Raw genomic sequence first — 23,464 nt, 5'->3', positions numbered from 1 at the left:
TGAGTTTGGAGATAGCCAATTTGCCTGTGATCTTTTGTATGCATGAAGTGTTGTAATTTGACCAGCAGATGGCAGTATTTGGAAAGAAAAAAGAAAAGCAACCAGCAGGCAAGGTCCCCTGATTAAGTTAGTGGGGCGGGAAGGGATTAAATGTGTTTGAATTTCCACAAAAACACAAATGTAGAGAAGCAACATTATTACGAACTATAAAATTCTTGATTATAAAAATGCAATTTTAACAAGAAGTGAAGAAAGCAGATGCATATGCATCTTACAAACATATAACTGAATTATGGATATTTAAAAGCTGCGTATTATTCTTAAACCCACTCTAAGATCCGCCACCTGATTGCATGCATCTGTTTTGTTTTCACCAATACCGAACAATCACCATCCTGAGACAGTAACAGAACATTCTTTTATGTACCTGAGCTTTATAACTTTAATTTAAAAAAGTGCACAGGGCAGCCTATAGCAGTAGTCTTTGCGATATTTCTTCCAATCATACAGTGGATGGAATTATACATAGTTCACTGTAATTTTGTTTCCTCTGTGAAACTGAGTAACAAACTAGAAGAAAACCACATACTCTGAGGGGAGCAGTAATAAAAAATAGAAATACTTTAAGTTGTATGATGCTTGGCTTTAAATACACACCATCGAGATTTTCTGGCTTCAAGACATTTTATTTATTTATTTATTTATTTATTTATTTATTCACTTTACATCCCAATCACCGTACTTCCCTTCTGCCAGTCTCCTCCTCACAACCTCCTCTTCCCACCCCTCCTCCCCCTCACCTCCCAAATCAGAGAGGCCCCTCCAGTGGGACCAACCTACTCTGTCACCTCAAGTCACTGCAGGACTAAGTACATCTCAAAACAATATTTTAATGACAAATACTTGTAGGAATTCTGTAAGAAAATATAGTCAATATCCTATTACTTCAACAAGTTTAAGAGAAATGTTCTTTTGTCCTGAGTTTGAGCGTACACAGTATCCATGGGCCTGTACCTGCTGTACATGCTGCTAAGACTCTGCCCTCTTTATCCATCTGAGCCAGCCTGACCTAATTCTCTTCCCTGCTGTGGATTTGGCCATTAGAGGGTCAGTAAGATACTTAGCATCTAGGGATCTCCTTGATGTTTCCAGATCTGTACCCAAACTGAACCTGTCGTGAGATATCGTCTTCATCTCTGTGCATGAGGCCCTTTGATCAGGCTGAAAGAAGCATCAGGAACTCTCCTTAGAGCTGACAGAAATCAGACTGGACAACAGACAGACAAGCTGAGTGTGCTGATGCACGATTTTAAGCCCAGCTTTTGGGAAGGTGAAATCAGAGACTTTGCAAGTTGGAGACCAGCCTGGGGTATATTCTGGGCTTTGGGGCAGCTTAATGGTACAGCTTAGCATGTGTCAGGACTTGGTTTGGTCCTAGTATTGCCCTTAGCATCAGTCTAGGCAAACTGATGAACAATCAGAGTTATTATTCCTGGAGTAGTACTATGACCTGTTTTAAATCGGCCATTATACGTTTGTTTTATTGTATCCACATTTGGTAGGTGTAACAGGATCAAGAGTAAATCATTGTACAAATGGTGTTGAAATATTTTGATATGTTACCTGATAAATATGTGCTCCGACTCTATTTTTAAAGAAACTTCTTTCATATTTTCTCCCCTCTTCTGCAATGATAAATCATCAGACATCTTTGGAATGCCTGCATTTATTTTTACTTCTGGTTGTATACAGTTTTAGGAATGCCATAAAAGACAGCACCATGACCTTGAGGTTTTAATCCCCCTCCCAAGTGTCATAGACCATTGATGTTATCAGCAATGGCACTAAAGCAATATGTTCCTGGTGCTCTCATCCCAGTTCAGGACAGATCTGTGCAAAATTAAAATGGTGACCAACACTGAAGATGACAACTTTAGTATGGAAGTGAATTGTGAGGTGAACAAATCACAGAAACATAGGTGGAGGGAATGAAGCCCCCTCAAGGGTATAATAGAGTAAGAATGAGCATTAGGGTATATAGCCCCGGGATAGAGTACTTGACTACCATGCAGGTGGGCTTATGTTCAGTCTCTAGTGTAAACAGAACAGAACACTTTGTGACAGAGGAAATGCAATTTTTAGTTGTCAGTGAATGAAGGTGGGCAGTACAGAGCTCCATCTGGTTTTTTTTGTTTGTTTGTTTTTGTTTTGTTTTGTTTTGTGCTGGAAATGTAACTCAGCAGTGGGAAACTCAAGGCACTAGGCTCATGTCTCAGTACAGGAAAGAAAAAGAGTAATTTTGAGGATCTGGGAAAGAATGGCTTTGAAGTAAGAGTTAAAATATCAAATCAAATCAACTCTTGCCCTAATAGAATGGGTTTTAGGGTACCAGTCCTCACTTCAAAGCTGACAGGAGGACCTTAAGAGGGAAATGTTAGACAAGGAAAGTCCAGTGAATAGTGAATGGTCCTTGCAGTAGGAAGAACACAGGACCTGGTTTGATTTGGGCCATAGGTGGTACCAGCCAAAGGAAGCAACTCTATTGATCCCAGTTGGAGTCTGGGGTCCAGCAGGGAAACACAATGTTGAACATTTGTCATGGACCATAGCTGGATCACAGGAGACAGTGATCTCAGACAGAAGATGCTAAGAGTGTCATATACTGTGGCTGTATAAGACGTAAGTGGCCGGCAAACATGGAGCTACAAAGGCCACATTAAGAGAACTACAGATGAGGTCACGAATGTCATCTCTAATTGCCCCAGGCATAGTCACCCTGCTTAGTTGCCCGAAACATTTTCTAGAACGATTTGCTTGATCAGTAAAGCATGGTAGACCATATGGCTTTCAAAGCTAGTGCATTAAAGCCTCAGAGCACCTGATTGGTCTCAGCCAAGCTTGCTCACTCTTGCAGGAGGGGAGTGAAGGTCTGAGGGACATTCAGCTGCTATACTCATAGAGAGGTACACGTGGCACCTGAGTCAGCCATTTTGGAAATGGATATCCTATGTCAGTGGCTCTCAATCTTCCTAAATCTACAACACTTTAATACAGTTCCTCATATTGTGGTGGCCCCAATAAAATTATTCTCATTGCTATTTCATAACTGTAAATTTGCTTCTGTTAGGAATTCAATCTTAATGTAAATATCTGTGTTTTCTGATGGCCTTAGGTGACCCCTGTGAAAGCGTCGTTTGACCCTCCCAAAAGGGGTCATAGGCTAAGAACTACTGCTTTAGATAATCTTGTACCCGGCTGCAACCTCCTGAGGGACCTTACCCTAGAATTAACTGTCTGAACAATCTGCTCCCAAATCCCCCAATCTGCAAACCACAACAAATAGATGGATAATGCCCCTTTAAACCACTTAATTAATAGTAAAAATTTGTAGGATTGCTATGTAATCAAAACAGATATCATTACCAGGAGCTCAGTGTTCCTTTAAGACACAAAACAAAATAAAGCTTTAAAAAGTCACAAAATATGAGAGAACCCCTGGTGGCTGGTAGATGTTGCTGGAGCAGCAAAGGGTGCCAGTAAAAGGGATACAGTGTGATGGGCACCATTAGTATTTGTTACAAGCGTAAAGAAAACAGAATCCAGTGTTGCTGAACAAAACAATCCCTTTTGGGACAATGGTAAAAGATTAGCAACGTTGTCGCCTGTAGTGAGCTAGAAAGTATAGGAAATGTCCCCAGCTAGCTTAGTGACAATAGCCAAGGGGTTTTTCCAGGAGAGAGGACTGAACGCTTTGGAAATAACTGTCTGTTATTCGTATTAAAATGAAAGGCAAGAGGTAAACTAGAGTGGGGGGTTCTTCAACTCTTCCTTTTGGGACATTTAATTCCTATGGCATCTTTACAAGGTTGTAGATATATATATATATATAATCGAAATACAAACTAAATATTTACTAATAATAGATCATAAAGTTTTTTAAAATAATAGTTTGTCATTCATCTAATAGCATTTGTTAAAGAGGAAATTGATTAGCATACTAATGAGATGGGTATGCCTCTTGCTTTTATACAAAGAGTGAACTCTTGCTGAATATTTGATACCTCAGGACACAGAGCGTCTTCAAAACGTTTCAGAGTTGTGTGTGTGTGTGTGTGTGTGTGTGTGTGTTATTGTGAGGTTTATGCATGTGTGCACATGTGAGAGTATGCATGGGTGATTGAGCCCCAGGTAAGCATGTTGAGACCCAAGGAAAATATCAGCTATCTTACTCATCTCGTCTACATGATTCCTTCAAGTCTCCTCCCTTGCTGTTCAGCTATTCTGATGGTCAGTGAGCCTCAGAGAGCAATTTTCTGTCTCTGATTTCCACATCAGTGTTGGCATGACAGGTTTGTGACCCCAGCAGCTCTTTACATAGGTATTGGGGATCTGAACCCTGCTCCTCACATTTGCATAGTAAATGCTCTTACCCACTGACCTATTTCCCCAACCTAATATTTTTCATTTCTAGTCATCAATGCTGTATTCACTTCTTAGCATGAGTATGTAGCTAAGAAATGAAAGACATATGTTTAAGCCATCTCAAAAATTATTAGAAATTCTGCTCTAATCCAAAGCCAAGCTTAATTTAAGATTAAAAACAAAACAAAACTCAAATAAGCAACTCATACATCAATTTTTAAATCAAACAGTCTAACACAACGCAATCCAAACATATGGAGATTTGAAACTTACATGCTGAGAAATGACAGGAAAAAAAAAGTTCAGTCCTTGCTCTTTCTTAGCTAACTGACATGTTTCTGTATAAACAGACAGCTTTGTACGTATAGTTAGAACACTGAAGATTTAACAGTAGTCTGGATTCTAAAGCAAGGTGTTGCCACAGTATCCCTTGTTTACATGGTATGATGTCACAGTCAGTGCACACACTTTGCAGGGCATGTGTGTGTTCAGAAGGCTGCAGTGATGCTGTGAACTGCACTACAGCCACGTGATGTCAGAAACATTCCTGGCTGGGATCAGGTAAAAGTGTTAGTGAAAGAGGGGGTGGGGGTGGGGAAGGGATCACAGCTCATCCATTCCTCTTTCCCTGCTCCTTCATTGAGAATACAATGTGAGCAGCTGCCCAACTTCGAATCTTGATCTAAAAGAAACCCTTTCTTCTTTAAGTTGCTTTTGTCAGGATATTTTATCACAGCAATAGGAAAGTAACTATGACGTCATGTTATTTAAGTCTTTGGTGAGAGTCCTGGGAGTCTAAGACTTAAGCGGGCTGTGAAGAAGATGATATAGGATGGTCAGAGTGACAGACATAGGAAGCAAATTAACTTTCTTTGTGATCACAGTTAAGGCAGCATTTCTAGAGGCACAATAAGACATAACAGCTGGGTATTAGAAGAAAAAAAATCTTCCTTTGTAAGTTTTTGTCTTTCATTGCTAACCTTCCTAGAATCATCCATATCTAAAATCTGTGTGTTGCATTATATGTAAATTAGTTTCATGCATTTGATTATAATTTCTTTTCATTCTAGCTCATGATCTTTATTGTCCTTCTTATTCAATGACTTTACTATTTCAGTTTCCCAGGCCGATTATCTTGGGAACCTTTAAACTATCAGTTCTACTTCCGGTCATGTGACCGATTGTATATTCCTTTTTCTCCAGCCTTACCTTCTTCAGGCCTTTTTGCTTTGTGGCCTGAATTTGTACGCCAATGCCTACTTGTCCTTTCCTTAGCTGTCTACAGACTTTGGATGAATTTTCTTACACTGCTTGTAGAATTCAAGTTCTTTTTTTTTAATTGTAATTTTTTAATAGGATATTTTATTTTTTATTTATTTTCATTTAAAAATGCTATCCCTTTCCTGGTTTCCTCTTTGCCAACCCCCTCCTCCTGCTTCTATGAGGAAGGGTGCTCCCCAACCCTCCCACCCACCCACTCACTCCTACCTCACCACCCTGGACTTGATGCCCCGGTATAGAATTCAAGTTCTTAAAGATAAAAATTAGCTTGTTTTCTTGTTTAAAGTTCATCTGTTTCTCCCTTTTGTCAATCTTTCTTGTTAATCCTGAAAGCCACTTCAGTTATATTGTCTGGTACAGCATCACGCACCATATTTTACTGAAACTAGGTTGCTTACAATAATGATGATGCTTTTGGTGGGTTTTACATAAAATTCCACACTTTTTCCCCCACAAGAAATCTTGGTTATTGTCCCATTGCTAGTTCCTCTCGGAAGTCTTAAGTAAAAGTTTTCCTGAGTAAATTTGAGAATAACATCTGTTTGTTATGAATTACAACCTTTTTTTTTCAAAACCAAATGTTCAGGTAGCCAAATGTTCTGAATCTCCTTCCTTAGATTCCATGGCTGAATTCTGTGTTTCAGGGGAGTAGTGGCTTCCAACAGCTGCAGCTGCCCGCCCTGTTGGGAAATATCCTTGACCTGGAAAGACTACCTCATTCAAGGTGAAATGATTTCCTAGGGTCTACCAAGGACCAAAAATAGACTGGTTCAGGAATGGTCAGCAACAGCTCTATGGCTTCCGTGTGTGACAAGCCTGAAGAGCCCCCATCCCCAGAGTACCATGCTGAGATGCTGCCTCCCAAGTGCCAAAACACCGTGCCGACTCTACTGATGCAACAGTCTACTGCACACCAACCAGCTCAGAGCAACTCTGCCTCCCCCGTGTCCATGCATGTCTGCGTCTTAGAATAATCATCAGTAGCCATCTCTAGGCAATTCCTGGTCTTGTGGTTTGACTCCAAAGATTCTGATCAACTCTTGTCTTTAGTGTCTTATGATTTCTACTTGCTTTTGCAGGAAAAAAATAAACAAAACAGTTTGCTCTTGTAACAGTAGTAGAACTAGAGTTCAGCTATATTAAAAATTAAAGAGGCATTTGCTTAATTAAAATATGGAACAATTTCATAGATTGATTAGATAGGCATGTACATGGCTAATAATTTGATCTTTTACCTTTTGATTAAAATAATAGGTTCAATTACCTATTATCTGTGAAAAGATTAAACAGTATTCATTAAAACCTTTCCTTTGACCAATATATCTGTTCTATATAACTATCTGAGAGATATTTAAAATGAAAATAAAATATATGTAGAGCTTCCTACAATAGTAATATCTAATGATATATTTAATATAGACAGAATGCTATAAATATATTACCAGTGGAGGGATGATGCCACGGTTTTGATGGATGCTCTAAATATCAAATACAAAATTAAATACTTGGTTAACATTTGCTTGTGCAATAATTTTAAATCAAGATTCTATTTGTTCTGAGGTCTAAATTTTCAGGTGATCAAGATATACTCTACACATGTATGAAAATTTCTAAGACTAAATAGAAGAAGAGAATTAAGAAATATTTTTAAAACCCTGCCTTTTCCTAAAATACAAAGTACTAAAAAACTATCAAGAGTTATATCTAAAATTAGAGGTCAGACGTGTTGAATATTGAGAGTGGCATCATCATAGGCCCCGGGCTGAGCGTGACCTCTCTGATGTATGGGCTCTCTCATGCTGTGGTTCAGTTATTGCCCTCCAGGGTATTTGGCTTGGGGGTCTAGGAAGCCTAGGGATGCAAACAGTCTTCTTCCATGTTGGTGACTTCCAGAACTCCCACAAAAATCCCTCATTATATCCCTCTTTCCTGTTTGTTTAGTCTGAGCTTTAAGTGAAATTTGCACTGCAGATGGTTCAAAGGCCAATGCTTAAAAAGACAAAAAGAAGCCCTGCTGGGGTAGAGGGAGGAAAGCCGTGCTGTGTTGCCCCGGCCCACAAGGTGTGAGCAGCACTGAACTGTTGGTATGGCTCTGCTTTGCAGAACTTGAGTAAATGCTCATTTGGTAAATTACCATGGTCAAAATAGCCTGGCAGAACACCCACAGGAAGTGTATCTACTAGGACAGGGATAGTTGGTTTCATGGACATCAGTGGATTTTCTCTGAGGATCCATTAACCTGGTAGATCTGAGCTGTGGCATCTTGCCAACACAGTGGGAACTCAGAGAAACACCCATAACAGCAAAGGCAGCATCCAGCTACAGCGCACTCAATATCGATTTAAAAACAGAGCACTTGGTATAGGAAATACTCAGTTAATGTCAAGAGCAGCTCTAATTTTCTCTTCCCCTTGTCCCTTCTTCCCTCTCCTCTCCCCTCCCCTCCCCTTCTCTCCCCTTCCCTCCTCTCCTCTCCTCTCCCCTCCTCTCCTCTCCTCTCCCCTCCCCTCCTCTCCCCTCCCCTCCCCTCCCCTCCCCTCCTCTCCTCTCCTCTCCTCTCCCCCATCTCTTTCAATAGACCTTTGAAATGCTTTCCAGGTTGCTCTTGAATTTATCATGTTCTCTGCCCAGTCTTTTCCAAGAATTCTCCTGCCTCATTTTCTCCAGTGCTAGTACCACAGGCATGTACCTGTGAGGGGTCTCAGGGCATGGCAAGGATAAATAGCATACAATTCCCTGCTTTCATAGTTTTGTTGTATGATTTGAACTGTTCAGACTTACGACCTTCAGGACACCGAAATGCCTGGTACATATTTTAATTTTTTTATTTCTTCATGTAGAAATTTGGTACGTGGTAGACCCTGCCCACAGCTAGTCAAGAAGGGCCTCTGTGTAAACTTTGTCTATTTGGTATTGAATATCCACGTGGGACTGCTGGTCAAACATTTCAAATAGCTTTCACCGTCTTGCAGAAGTAAGCACAGGGGCTGCCAAAGGACCAGCATAGAAATATTTATCAACCTGTTAGCATCTGAGTAAAAAATATTATGGGAAGACACTGCATATATAATTAGAAGGTTGGGACAACCAGGTTGGCAAGGGAGACAGAAGAGACTGTGAAGATGGCTTAGAGGTCATTATTTCTGCTCAGAGTTTTGAGTTATGTTGCTGGTTGCTATGATGTGGCAGCTTGGTGGCTTGCCATTCCAGGGTGCACAGAAATAAGTGGAAGCTGTTATTTCTCTTGTGTGAAAATATAAACTGGATTCAAGAGCTCACACAGTCACACAGGACACCAGCATTTCTGACTGCTAGAGCAACATGAAGGGGACAGTTCATCCAATCACATCTTGGGCTGTAGAAATGACTCTGCAATGTTATTTACTTGTAATAAGGTAATAAGATGTGCGCTTACTGTTTCTTGACCTAAGGAAATCTATGCAGGTCACACAGTTCCCCACCTTTGGACTTTTCTTTTGGGTGTGGGGGAGTTTTCTTCCTGTCACCTTGTGCCCAGACTCATGTCACCAAGGCAGAAAAGGGAGAATATCACCGTTGCTAACTCATGAAGTGCTTCAGTGTTTGAATTCAAAGTTTGGTATTAAGGATCAGGATGATTAGGTACAAATTCGGCTCACTCTTGGCAAACAGAAACTCCTAGATCAAAAGGGAAAAGATGCATTTGAAGAGGTACTGGTTCAAGCAAGGAACGTACCCCAAAACTGCTTTCCTGTGTCACTTGGAAACCCCCTGGGAACAGGTGTCATTTCTTACAACTTACCCACTGAATCGAGGAATTATGAGTTCATTTTTAAATCTAAAAGCAATGGCTGTGGAAAAATGTGCTTCTAAAAGTCCTGCATTAATGAGCTACATATTTAATATTATTTACAAATACAAAATATGTGAGTGGAACCCATGATGCTTTTGAATTGTAGAATTCTAAGCAATTCCTCACAATGATCAATGGCTAATGTCATATTTAGGAAAAATTTCTAGCTCTCCATTGGAACAGTTTCTCTTTCAACAAAGCTGCAAATTTTTCTGTTCGTCTTTCCTATAAACAATAATGATTTTCGTGGACATAGGCAAATATTTCTTTAAAATTCCACATGCTTAACATTAGTGCTTTGCTATGTCAGAGTAGAATTGAAAAGCAGGAACATCAAAGGCAGTTTTATAAGATGATTACATTCTTTTCTGAAATTGTAAACTGTACTAATTCAAATTTCTTGATGTCTGAGATGACTAAATAACCTTTTTTAAAAAAAATATGTGTGTTGGGAGATGAAATGGTTCAGTGAGCAAAGACTCCTCATTGGGCCTGGAGGCCTGAGCTTGATCCTCAGAACCACATGGGAGGAGGGAACTCACTCCTGACAGCTGCTTTTAACCTTTATGTGTTTACCTGGGTACACACACTCCCATGCACAAGTGAATTCACACACACACACACACACACACACACACACACACACGCACAATTTTCTTAGTGTATAAAAACTAACATTGTGTGACATTATGAATTGGTATTGAAATTGCAGCCAATCTTTAATGTTATCATACGTTTTTTTCATATAAGACTTCAGTAAAAGGAATGCTGGCAGCTGTCATGTGCAGAGATAGGTCTTCTGCTTCAATTTTAAACAGTGGATACCACTACACAAAATTACTAGCCTTGTTAAAAATTCTACGTGAAGGGGTTTGGGGATTTAGCTCAGTGGTAGAGTGCTTGGCTAGCAAGCGCAAAGCCCTGGGTTTGGTCCCCAGCTCCAAAAAAAAAAAAAAAAAAAAATTCTACGTGAAAATTGATAATATAAGACATTATAAAATAGTTCGGAGTTTAAACTAACATTTTATCATTTTGACCATGGAACTTGCTTCTCCTGGCTTCACGCCATCATGAGTTTCTTTCCTTCCACTCTAGCTCTGTAGACAACAAGAACGTCGATCACTGAGCTGCTCTGAGGCAATGAATTTGAAGAATAACTTGTGGCTCTATGGAGATGGCCAAAATATAAATTGGAGCACAACATAGTATGGACTATGTCTTTTGAAATGAAGAAAAGAACTATCTATTTAGTTAGTTAATGTGTGTGGGTCTATGTATGCATGTATAGAATACATGTGCATGCATGTGGATGTGCGTGTGCCCATGCATATGTGTGTGTGTGTGTGTGTGTGTGTGTGTGTGTGCATGTGTGTGTATGCACAGTATGCATGCACAGGGCAGAGGACAACCTCTGCCATCTCTTCCTGTTCATTCACTGGATTCATTGGGTGGCATGGCCCAGAGATTCTAGGAATTCTCTGTCTTCACCTCCCATTCTACTGTGTAGGTGTTGCTATTTCAGATCCCCAATCTATGTGTGGGATTTTTATGTGGGTTCTAAAGATCTGACCTCATATTTTCATACTTGCATGTTGAGTATCATCTACCTGTCTGTCTATCTATTATCTGTCTGTCTGTCTACCTATCTATCTATCTATCTATCTATCTATCTATCTATCTATCTATCTACCTACCTACCTACCTACCTACCTACCTACCTACCTACCTACCTACCTACCTATCTGTGTAATTTTGAGATAGTCTCTCTATATAGTTCTGGTACTCTTGAACTCACTATCCTCCTGTCTCAATCTCCTAAGTGCTGGCCTTACTGGCACACAATACCTTTCCTGGATTAAGACAGTGTCACCTGGGAATCAATCCTGTCAGCAGACATCAAATCCAGACACTGTTGCTGTTGCCAAGAGGTGCTTGCTGACAGGAACTTGGTGTACTGTTCCTTGGGAGGTCCAGCCCGCAACTGACCAATGCAGATGTGGATGCTTGGAGCCAACCATCAGACTGAGTTCAGGGACCCTGGTGGGGGAGCTGGGGCTGGAGGAACAGAGGGGGATTGTAATCCTATAGGAAGAACAGTGTCAGCTGACTGGACCGCCCAGTGCTCCCAGAGACTAGACCACCAACCAAGGAGAGTACAGAGGGGGATCCATGGCTCTAGGTACATACATAGGTAGCAGAGAATGGTCTTGTCTGACTTCAATGGGAGGGGAGGTCCTTAGTCCTGTGGAGGTTTGATGCCCAGTGTAGGGGGATGCTGGAATAGTGGGGCAAAGGAAGAGGGTGGATGGATGGGTGGAGGAGCAAAAGGGAGGGGAAGAAGAGGGGGTATGTGGGATGGGGGCTTTGGAGGGGTAACCAGGAAGTGGGATATCATTTGAGATGTAAACAAATGGAATGATTAATAAAAAAGAAGAAGACAGTGTTTCTAAATGCCTTAAACTTTAATGACATTCGTTAAGAAATGGGTTGATGAAATGAACCAACAGTTTCCAAAGAAGAAAGGCTGTGGCTAGTAAGTATTCTCGACATATTTAACAGGTGGAGCTGTGGTTCAGAGGATGAGGATGCTATTATTCCAGCAGGGGACCTGAGTTTGGTTTCCAGTAGCCCATCAAAGGGTTCACCACTGCTTCACAAGTTAGAGAGGATCTGGCACTCTCTGCTTCTGCAGGAACATGTACAGAAGTGTACGCCACAACACGCACTCACATGTAAACACACACAAATCTTTAGAAACAGTGTGTAATATCTATAGCCATCAGGGAAGTGCAAATTTAAATCACTTTGAATCTCATCTCTTTTCATTCAGAACAGCTATCGTCAAGAAAACTGATAGTAAAACTTGGCTTGTGTGTGTGGGGAGGACAAGATTCCTTTTATAGTTGTAGGGATACAAACTAGTACAGCTATTATGAAAATCAGTATGGAAGTTTCCCAAACATTTAAAATTAAAATTATCACATGATTCAGCTGTACCATTCCTGGGCGTCTTCCCAAACTCCCAGTTGACCACAGAGATGCACATAGTACACTCATGTTAGTGCTCTACATTCCACAATAGCAGAGAAGTGAGTCCAGTCATCAACAGATGAAGGGATAATGAAATTGTGGTACATATACCCAGTAGATTTTACTAAGCTATAAAGAAAAGAAAAGTTTCAGGAAATTGGAATGGATTTAGAAAGGATTATATTAAGGCAGGTGACCCAAATACAAAAAACCCCCAAACAAACAAAAAATAACACCCCCAAAAACATGTTCTCTATCATAGAGAGATCCTACTTTGTAATATATATGCACATATATGTGAATGTATGTATAGGAGATCAAGGAAAAGGTGAAAAGTTGTTTTGAGAAATTAGGGTAGGAAAAGGAAAGAGGCAAAGGAATCCATGCGGCATAGTTGGACAAATGACAGATGGGGCGAGGAGGAACACTAGCAGAAGAATCAACCGAGATAAATTTGCATGAAAATGGCACAATAAAGCTTAATACTTTGTGTGCTAATTACGAAAATAAAAAATCAAAATGAATGAAATAAAATTAAGGAACAAAACCTAACCAAACAATAAAGTGTCAAAAATATTACATATATTCCCATCCTTCCTCTTTTTCTACCTCAAAACATGGACGATTTCTAGAGAGGACAGCTCTACTGACAATTGAATGTCAGACTGGATAGGTTTTTACCTGATTCTATCAAGCCAGCAGTGAGGGAAAAGGAATAGGATATATGGACTCATTTGGCTTCAGAGTAAACAGCTATGCACTGGGGTCATGGCAGACAATTTACCTACTCTTCATCAAATCTTAAACTGAACAAAGTAGTTTAAGAAAATGACAAAACCAAATGTCTGAGGCAGAGAACATGAGATAGTTTCCTGGAACAAAGTCAGGATTCTTCCTTTGACCATTCTTATTCATGCAGTTCTGGAAATCTTTATCAGAGGTATTAGACAAGAGAGAGAAACAAAGGCAACCAGATCAAGAAAGAGAAAGTGAGATTATCCTTGCTTGAGGATGACATGATTCTTTATGGAGAAAATACTACAAAACCCACCCAAATCATTGGAACTGATAAAGGAATTCAGTAAAGATCCAGAACACAAAGTTAACGAGCATTTCTATGTATCAGAAATAAATGACTCAATTTTCTAAAATGGAAAAATCTTTCAGGAGGGGTGGGAACCGCACTTCTTTACAGGTATAATGAGAACCACTTAGAATGTAGTTAAGGGTTGAGGTTCTTCTCCGGGATTCATGGCTTCATTAACTTTAGGCAGTTGTTTCAGTTTTTAGATCAGGTACAGTTTCCCTCTTGGGTCACAAATCCAATTAGAGGTCTATTGGTTACTACCAAGGTATGTGTGCCAGTACTGAACCCTTAGGACTATCATGTCATATGGTTTATGGGCATCATAGCTGGGTAGGATTATTGGTAAAATCCCATTTAGAACAAGTATATTCAAAGTCTTACAAAAATACATTACTCAGAAATAAATTTTACTAAAGAAGAAAATGGGCACCAACAGGATTGCTCATGGGGTAAGGATACCATGGTTGAATACATGAGTTCAATACCTAGGACATACTTAGTAGAAGGAGAGAACTGATTCTTGAAATCTGTCTTTTGACCTCCTCATACACACATATGTATGCACAAAATAGAGAAATAAATGGAATTAAAGTATTTCCAGAAAGAAGTAAAATATCTCCCCAATGGAAAATTTAAAATGATGGGAAAATTATAGAGCTCACATATAAGAAGACAAAATCATCCCACACGCATCAATCAGAAGTCTTGATAAAAATGTTCATCCAAACTAACACTACAGATTATAAAGACACTGCAATCAAGACAAAAATGAGAGTTTTCATACATCCTCCACAAAAAACCCCCCAAAAACAAACAAAAAAAAACAGAAGGAAATGAAAAGAAAAGAAAAACACAAAATGTGTGTGATCCCCTAACCAAGTAATAAAAAGCTAAGATATCATATTTGGCTTCAAAAAAAGTTTAAAGCTGGAATGATCAAACTACCATAATTCTGACATAAAACAGACACAAACCAATGAAACAGAATAGACTACTTCCCCCCCAAATCAACTCATAGTTACAGATAACTGATTTTGACAAGTGACCAATTGTCTCTATCAGAGAAAGTCTCTTCAAGTTATTCTTCTATGGAAACTGAACAGGAAGTTGGAATAATGTTACTAGATTCCTATCTTTGAAGATATAAAACATTGACTCAAAATGAACAAAGGTTCTTATAAAGACTCTAAGCTTAGAAAATATTTCACGAAATATAAGGAAAACATTTTACGACATTATTGCAGGTGAAACAAAGGTGATATGGTGGTTTGAGTGGAAGTGGCTCCCATAGGTTCATGTATTTGAATGCTTGGCCTCAGTTTGTAGAACTGTTTGAGAAGGATCAGGAGGTGTGGCCTTATTAGAGGAGGTGTGTCACTAGGGATTGTATCTGAGGTTTCAAAACATACAAGCCATTCTCAGTTAGCTCTTTCTGCCTTATATTTGTTGTCCCAATATGCAAGCTCTCAGACAAACATCAATTGTCCTGATTTGATCATGGCACAAGACATACATGCATCAAATTATAATAGTATACCTCACAAACAAGCATATATCAAATAAACCCTTTAGAGAAAATGTAAATTGAATTTAAAAATGGCTTTAAGCACCACCTTCTTTTAATCATATAATTTTTAGATAAATGGAGAAGCGTGATAGGAGAGTATCCAATCCAGAGCCAATATCATTCTGTCCCTCAGAATTTGTCTTGTCCTGAGTGGTAGCCACATGGATATAAAAATGTGCAAGACTCTTGTTTGGCACAGCTGTGAATACCCACTAAGTGACACATCTAATGTTAGTACATGTTAAGCCATGAATTCTGTCTTTCAATCAAAACATAAGAAGAATAAATCTCACCAAAATTGAACCATAAAAACCTGTAGTGTCCAGATTGAAAAATTTTTATGTAGCATCTTTATATTAAATAATAGATGATGGACTTGATCCACCAAAGACACAAAGACAGTATAACATCCCACATGGCTATACAGATCCTTAAAGAACATCTATATAATGGTAAGCCAAGGAAGTTTATCATCAATAAAAGTACAGCATTCCATTAAAGCTTTCCTATTAGCACTTGTTGCTAATTGATAGCCATTTTACTGAATCCCAAAACCAATAGTATGCATATTTTTATTCCCTGTTCACCTAGCACTATCATAGTGTTGTAGCATTTTCTTGACTTTTACTGTTTAAATACCTACCATTTTTGATAAAATGGAAGCTATTTAAAGACTTGGCTAACATATTGTTTGTCTGTGGCTTTTTTTTCCAATTTGGCATAGTGTGTGATATGTTAGATATGAGTAGATGGTTAGAACTAAATGATCTGCATATAAATGACAAGGGGCAAATTAAGTCCTGCCTATATAAATACTAAAGCCAGGCCCATGTGCTATTTTAACAGTGTGCTTTGATTCCCCTTAAATCCCAGTGAATCTACCATGTCTCAAGTTCAGAGTATTCTTTTAGTCCCATTTTAGAACTGCCTTTATTTTAAAGACAGGAAAACAAACAGTACAAACTCACTTCTCCATGTTAAGCTAACATGGGGATTGAAAAAACAATATAGCTCTGTGATTTTCACAGAACCAGGAGAGGTTATTTTGGAACTGTGTGGACTTTAGATATTTGAAGCAGTAATTACTTCCCCATAAATGTTACCTTTTAGAGTCAAATGCTATTTTGCCCTTGCAATTCACATTTTACTTAAAGGAAACTGTCTTTCCTCAGAATTTATTGTGCGATGCTATTCTGTGTGGACACTCTCTCTTTCATTTGTGTAGATGGCACTGTAAAATCACCAGGGCAACAAGGACAGTAACTTACACTGCATTAAATATTGGGCTTTGAATGGTCTACATCATTGAATGTCCACAAAATATGACGCAGTGATTTTACACATCTGTATTTGCATATCATCATGGCATCTCAGACAACTTCTTACCCATCTATCTGCTCATCTATCATCAAAGCTTAGAGATTTTCTACTGAGTATGTGATGTGGTCAATGATAACCGCACCTGGTAACTCAACTCCCCATTTCAAATTCTTCATTCTTTAAAATTGTATAACAGAAGTCATGGGCCATATTTTGCATAATTCTGGATTTGCATAAGCCTGCCTTAGTGAACTACTTATGTATCCATTTTTAAAATTAAGAAGCATACACTTTTAGGGTGATACTTCAGTAAATAGCATCAAACTGATACAGTTAAGACTCCAATAGTTTTCTTTCCATGCTGGATAGAAGGCTATCAACACTTACCTCATGTTTGGCAACACTGACTGTTGAGTCTGGGATTGTGTACAACTTACCATGGCTTTGGGTTTGGTTCCAGAATTGCTCGCTGGAGTGGATGATGGATCGGTGGACTCTGAAGACAGATTCACCTGTGTCTGATTTACCGTGATACTCTCTGTTCCGCTTTCAGATCCTGATTCCAGATCCTGTTAAAAGACAAATACACAACCATGAAAAGAGGCGTACGAGTGTCTCCTACATGCCCATTTCCTCTCACCTTTAATCTTTATTTGAATGTGACTTCCAGTCACTCACTTAGTATCACATAGGTAACAAAGTGCATTCTAGGGGCCCTGTGAATGGCAAATGAAAAAAATCCTCCCAGTCTTAATTCAAAGTATCAGTAATGCTATTTCCCTTCATTATAACTCATCAATAGTATTGAAAGCCATTTTCCACAGTTGGAATGTTATGATATATTTTGCAGGTAAATGAATATGAATGATGAAACTGCTTTATTAGGCATGTGAATTTGTGCATGAGAGAGGGCATGTGTGTGTTTCCTCATATGGATATGTGAAGTACATAATTGTAACCAAGGTTCTCGTGCTGAGAATGACTTCAGATCAGACTATTTTTTATGTCTTTTCATGGGGAACAAAAAGTATCTTATTCTAAAGTATATAGCTCACTTGAGTTTTAAACTGAATTAACATGAAATGGATAACAGCAAAACACATTTATAAATATTAAACATATAACTACAGGTAGTAGGTAATTAATTAAATTTGCCCCTTTAAATTTGTTTTTTTGTATAATGGGCCTTTTGAATTCATTTGCCTTCCTACTCATAACTTCATGAAGTCGTTAACATGGTAAACTTTTTATTTTTATAACCACACGATAATAAGTATGAGGAGAAATAATAATTTTTTTTAATTTATTAGCCTTGTGTTGTTATTCTGCATAGAGCACATTTCACAGCTTGTATCTGTATTCAATTTTATCTTCCTGTGAGGAAGGGATTATTATAATCACTGAAAAGACAATGACACCCAGAGGCGAGGCAGATCTCTTACATTCCCATTCCATGGGAGAAGTGACCTTAAATCTCAGGTCCTCACCTCAAAGCTACACCCCCTAAAGTAACTACCTTGCTGTTTTGGTGAATGCCTAAAACACAACTGAAGAAGAAATTTCATGGATGAGAAACTATGTAGAGATTCTTCTTTCTACCAGTGAGAAATCCACTGTGAGAAATCTCAGGTCCACTCTTTCACAATCTGTCACTCATGCCCTCCCTATTTAACCATCTTCAGCAAACTGAATGGTGAGCAAGACCTGAACCATCATGACACCGCCCACTTTTGCTGTGGTAATGCGTCTGATGCCCTACAGTACCATCAGACTCTTCTGTATCATTGTTACCCATGCTTCCCCCATGTCAGGTAGATGGAATATGCACAATAAGAGGAGTTCTTATTGTGGTGGGGCCATAGAAGAGGTCTATACGCCATCCAACTGTGGCACAAAGTAGTGGGAATCTTGTTCTTTACATAGTTGTTCACATCACAAAATAAGTCTTCACTGCCTGTATTCACTATGGAGAAGACAATGGAGGGGAGGTGATTCCTGGGGAGAATATTAAAGTGAGTCAATAGGAAAGTTAATCAAGAATCTGGATGGAAGCAGTAAAGGACAAAATCAGGAAGCAGGGTATAGAGGGCCACAACATGTAACTGATGAGTAGACAATTGGAGAAGAAGCAGACAGCAAAATTGTAGGGAAAGTCAATGTAGGAAGCAAGCTTGAATGCTAAGAATAGCGCAATTACTCCTGGGATGTCAGGAGGACAGAATTGATGGAAAAGTGGCCAAGAATCAGGAAGACAGACTATGTAAAAAGAATATGGTATGTTGGGTCACAAAAGGGTTGAAACATGGTGAACCTTGACCATGTATGGCTGAAGTGTCCCAAAAGATTACCCATGTCCGCTAGGTTATACATTCACACAAAAAGCAATTAGTGGCTCAAACTCAAGAATACTTTGATACGGAGGAGAAAAGGTCTTGGGAAGATTTACAATGTGGTAGAATGAAAGTTGGCTTTTCTGAAAGATGTGAAAGTGACTCTTCAAAGCTGTGTGACACTTGGCAAACTTCTCACTTCCACCCTGTGTGACCCTAGTAAATCCTTCCTGATGCTCATCACCAGACCAAAAGATAAAATAAAACAACGCATGCAAAGCTTAGTGTGCACCAACTACTACTGCTTTGTCCTTTAGCCTCGACTTCTATCTGCCACCCATTCTGAGAGAGTATTATCATAAGTAAGGTTTGAAGGACTGTCCACAGTGGGTGCTCTGACAAGGTCAAGATTTTGGCTGACAAAACAATCAGATCATGGAGTTTCAAGAATCTACCAATGTTTAGTCAGTTTGTTAGATTTTCTCCAAGCAGCTATGTCCAAATCTTTACCTCTTCCTTTTACTTCAAATGAATGTTGTTGTTCATCATCCCAGTCTCTGCTTCAAATTATACTCTTTATTACATAGAAAATTAATTCTAGGGATTTTGTTAAATATGATTACACACAGTGGGTGGGTTAGGAGAGAAGCCATTGCTTCATTGTGTACTGTGTTCTTTCTGCTAAAGTTAAATAGGCAGCAGAGAGAGGAAGGGGATGAGGCAGTTTCTCGCTTGGGTTAGTGCTCCTTGGTGGATGATCAAGATCATAACTATGACACCATAATCCTTCTTCCATGATGCAATTATCAAAAGGAATTGAAAGGCAAATGAAAAAAAATGTTACCATCACCTTTAAATGTCAGAAACCAAACCAAACCAAAACAAACCAACAAAAAAGCAGAGAAAAAGACCAAGTGTGACTCAGAAAACTCTAAAGATCAGAAGATAGTTTTGAGGCTCAGGGGTGTGTATTGTTCATGCCTTGCTCAGTGTCTAATATGAGCTTAGAGGGAACACAAAAAGAGTCAACAACGGCCAAGAATGTTCTTGGTTAGATCTGTATAGGACTGCTTATGTATTTTAGTTCATTTTTCTCCATGAGAAGCCAGTAGTTAAAGAGTTAACCTTTGTGTGTATCTTTTGTCTTACATGAACCTGTAGTTGAGAAATTAGACAAGCTTCTTATGGTTTTAGATAGTCAGCTCCAAAGCTGGGATCCAAAAGTCACTAATTGTTCAATTACCTTTAGGCACCAACATTCCTAATGTTTCTGCTGACTGATTTTGCTTTATTCCAACTCTATTGATAAGATGAAAACCTAAATTGATGCTATGTTTACAGCAGCAAGAATTATGATGATGATTTCAGTAACATTCTGTGAGATACTGTATGACATATTAAAGTCCAGCTTACAGTTGATGTAGAAGTATAAAAACTAGATGCAGACAAATGATTTAATTATTATGTATATTAATTCATGGTTTTTGGTTTATCTTTCCCACATAAGAAAGAACCCAATCTAGTATGGAGGGACAGATAGCTTTCTTTCTGAAATGAAGACAAAAGTATGGTATTTGATAGAAATATCAGCTATGATTTTTATATATGAGAACTTAGAAAACTTTAATGGAGCAGTAGAGAAGGGAGAGATTAAAATCAGGCAAAATTAATAACTTGTTGCAGAAAACTTAAATAAAAAGTCCATACTCTAGACCCCATGAATTTTAAAGAGGCACCTAGGACCTCATGAAAATAAGATGTTTCTGGCTTAAAGGTGCTAGAGAAAATGAATGTGAAATTTTAATTTGATTGAAATATTGGAGACAGGATTTTTCTATCGTTTCTAGAAAGGTCGTTTCTGTAGGTCCCTTCCTATTTGCTCGAATGAAACTCTTTACAAATAACTGGTGTGTCCCTAGGAGAAGAGGGACAGGGTTTTCCTGGAGTTGTTTAGTTATGGCTCATGGTAAAGAATGTATCTGCAATGAATCTCTACAGATAAGGAAACTTATTAAGGTTACCAAAAATTAAAATTTCATTTTCATGAATTTTCAAGATTGAAATCTAGTTTTATACCAATCCTGTTTCAGAAGGTGTCAAATTCGTTTATGTGATTTTCTACATTTTGGATCTCACTTACAATTTTTTTGATGTAGTTTATTTACTATATTATAATGCAAATCCTTGTTTAGTAGAAAAGGGATGACTTATTTACAGTTAAGCTTTATGCTATATATGTTAGATCTACATAAACTAAGCCATTAAACATGAAGCTAAATATGGAATTGGGTAGAGCCAATTTCAGGATTTCTTTCTTCTAAATTTTATTTTGAGTTTTGGAATACCATTGGAGCATCTGTTATATAAACTTAATGGGATAAAATTCTTACCTCTGTCTTTCTCATTATTTTTATAGTATATTTTAGAGTACTAACACGTCACCTTCATCAGAATTACTTTTTGCAGTAAGCAGGATTACTTTACCCTCATATGTCCATTTATCTGCCCAACCATCCACCCACCCAACTATCCATCCATCTACCCATCTTTCCATCTACCCTTTCCACAACCCATCCATCCATCCATCCATCCATCCATCCATCCATCCATCCATCCATCCATCCATACATACATACATTCACCCATCCAAAAACCCATTCATATATCCATCCACCCATCCATCCACTCATTGATTCATCTACCCACCAGTTCATCTACCCATTCATATTCACATCTATCCACCTATCCTTCCATTCATCTACTCATCTGATCATGCAGAAAATATTAAACATGTTTTTCATGCAATGTAAGTTTATAGAATAAGATAATTCATATTTTGGAAATAACTAGTTATAACTTGAAAAGCTGGAAATAGTGTAGTTATCAAGATAAACACAGCATTTGCAATGGGGTGCATTATGTCTCTGAATAGTAGTAAATACAGTAGTACAAGTCACTATTACAACAAAGAGGGCTTAATCCCCAAGAAGCAAAATTTTCTAAGCTTGCTTTGTTTTCTTTTTAATGTTAAATATTTGGTCATCATCTATGTCTCTATGGATTCTCTATGTGACATAAGGAAATGACTGAATGATCTCTATGAGGTTCTGTTTCATTTATTAGTGGATGCCATCATCAAAGATGTTTCACTTTTAAGAGAGACCATGTGAAATAAAAGGGTCCTATTCTAACTTTGCTTAGTGGGCACAGACATGTAATCCTAGCTTCTTGAGCAGCTAAGGCTGGAAGATAGTTGGGTCAAGGCCAGTGTGGGCTTCAAAGCAAGTTTAAGGGCAGTCTGGTCAATTTATTTAGTCTGTGTCTCAAAGTAAAAACAGGGCTAACGATATAGCAAAGAGGAAGATTGCCTAGTGTGGGCCAGGACTGAGGGTCCTCCCAAGTTTTTTGAAAAACAAAACAAAACAAAACAAAACTAAACACTAATAACAAATGACAGGAGAACAGACACAGGAGGCGTTATTCCACTCGGGAGAAGAGTAGGGAGAAGGCAGCTCACAGGGACATGCCGCCGCAGGTTCGTTGGGGTGCTGGATGGAGAGGAGGCAGCGCTGAGAGCGTTCTCGATGTCTTGGTCTAGTTGGTCCAGTTTCATAATTAGCAGCACCATGGAGTCCAGCCGTGTCCTGTCTCGATCTTCCCTTGTTTCCTGAGGAACAGAACATGCTGTTACTAAATCTGAAAGGTCATTTCTTGGAAAGAATAAAAAGTTCCCTGTTCTGCACAGTGACAAAAAGGACACTGAATAGTGGGCGGTCTTTCATTTGACAGGGAAGAGAAGGTCTAGGCTGGGTATCAATGAGCCTTTTATGGAGAAGATGCTGATCTAGTGTATGAATATTCAATACACAAAAAAGAAGTAGAATGACTACCAGTACTTATAGACATTTCCGATTTCCTAATTATTATTGGGAGAACTTATTTATGAGTTTTAATTTTTTTTTAGATCATACACTTTTTATTTGTGTGATTCTTATATTTGTGAATTTGTACTTAAGGCATGTCAAAAAATATTTGCACCAGAATAGTTTTTATTTAGAGAAATACTGTGGAAAAATGAAGTAAGCCAAATTTTTGGCTTATATGATCAGTAGTTCTCTGCAGGTAACACTTACCTGTTACTGTTTCTAGTTATGGCACTGACAAGATTCCTTTTTTAAGTCTCTTTTTATTCTTCCACACTTAAAATAGGCCCCTAACAATGGGGCATGCACACACACACACATACACACACACACACACATGGCTTTTTATCTTGACGACTATGGGATTTAGGCACATTTGGAAAGACTTTGACTTAAAGCAGTAACTAAAGCACCTTTTGTCCTTGTACATAACTTTACATGGACATAACTGTACAGTTCCTGTGTGGTCAAACCAAGTCAATTATTAGAAATCCCAACCCCTATGCTATGTGAGGGTCAGAGCTGATTAGGATATTGAGTGAAGAAAAAAAAAAGGACCGTGCAAGACATAGACAATTCTTTGGAAAGACACTTTGTTGAGAGATGCAGTGGACTTTGGTCTAGTTCTTTCAGTGTGAAGCATAATTTGTGAGTCAAGTTGCCAACTTTCCA

At 38.6% G+C, this 23,464-nt stretch overlaps 1 protein-coding gene and 1 long non-coding RNA gene across 7 annotated transcripts in view; one reads left to right on the top strand and one right to left on the bottom strand.

Annotated features, from left to right (window-relative positions):
• Positions 1 to 23,464, bottom strand: part of Dlc1 (DLC1 Rho GTPase activating protein) — a 420,643-nt gene that overhangs the window by 261,343 nt on the left and 135,836 nt on the right. For all 6 annotated transcript variants that reach the window (XM_039094797.2, XM_063275674.1, XM_063275672.1 and 3 more), the window contains exons 3-4: positions 22,387 to 22,536; positions 16,977 to 17,108 (exon numbers count right to left, since the gene is read on the bottom strand). In XM_039094797.2, the coding sequence (XP_038950725.1) occupies positions 16,977 to 17,108; positions 22,387 to 22,536 (282 nt within the window). The remainder of the gene's footprint in view (positions 1 to 16,976; positions 17,109 to 22,386; positions 22,537 to 23,464) is intronic.
• On the top strand, positions 4,881 to 6,875 carry LOC134482391 (uncharacterized). The gene is made up of 2 exons (XR_010058407.1): positions 4,881 to 4,983; positions 6,348 to 6,875. It is a non-coding gene; the product is annotated as an uncharacterized LOC134482391 (long non-coding RNA).

Source organism: Rattus norvegicus, chromosome 16, assembly GCF_036323735.1.
Source record: "Rattus norvegicus strain BN/NHsdMcwi chromosome 16, GRCr8, whole genome shotgun sequence".
Classification (NCBI taxonomy): domain Eukaryota; kingdom Metazoa; phylum Chordata; class Mammalia; order Rodentia; family Muridae; genus Rattus; species Rattus norvegicus.
This window is presented reverse-complemented; position numbering and strand designations above follow the sequence as displayed.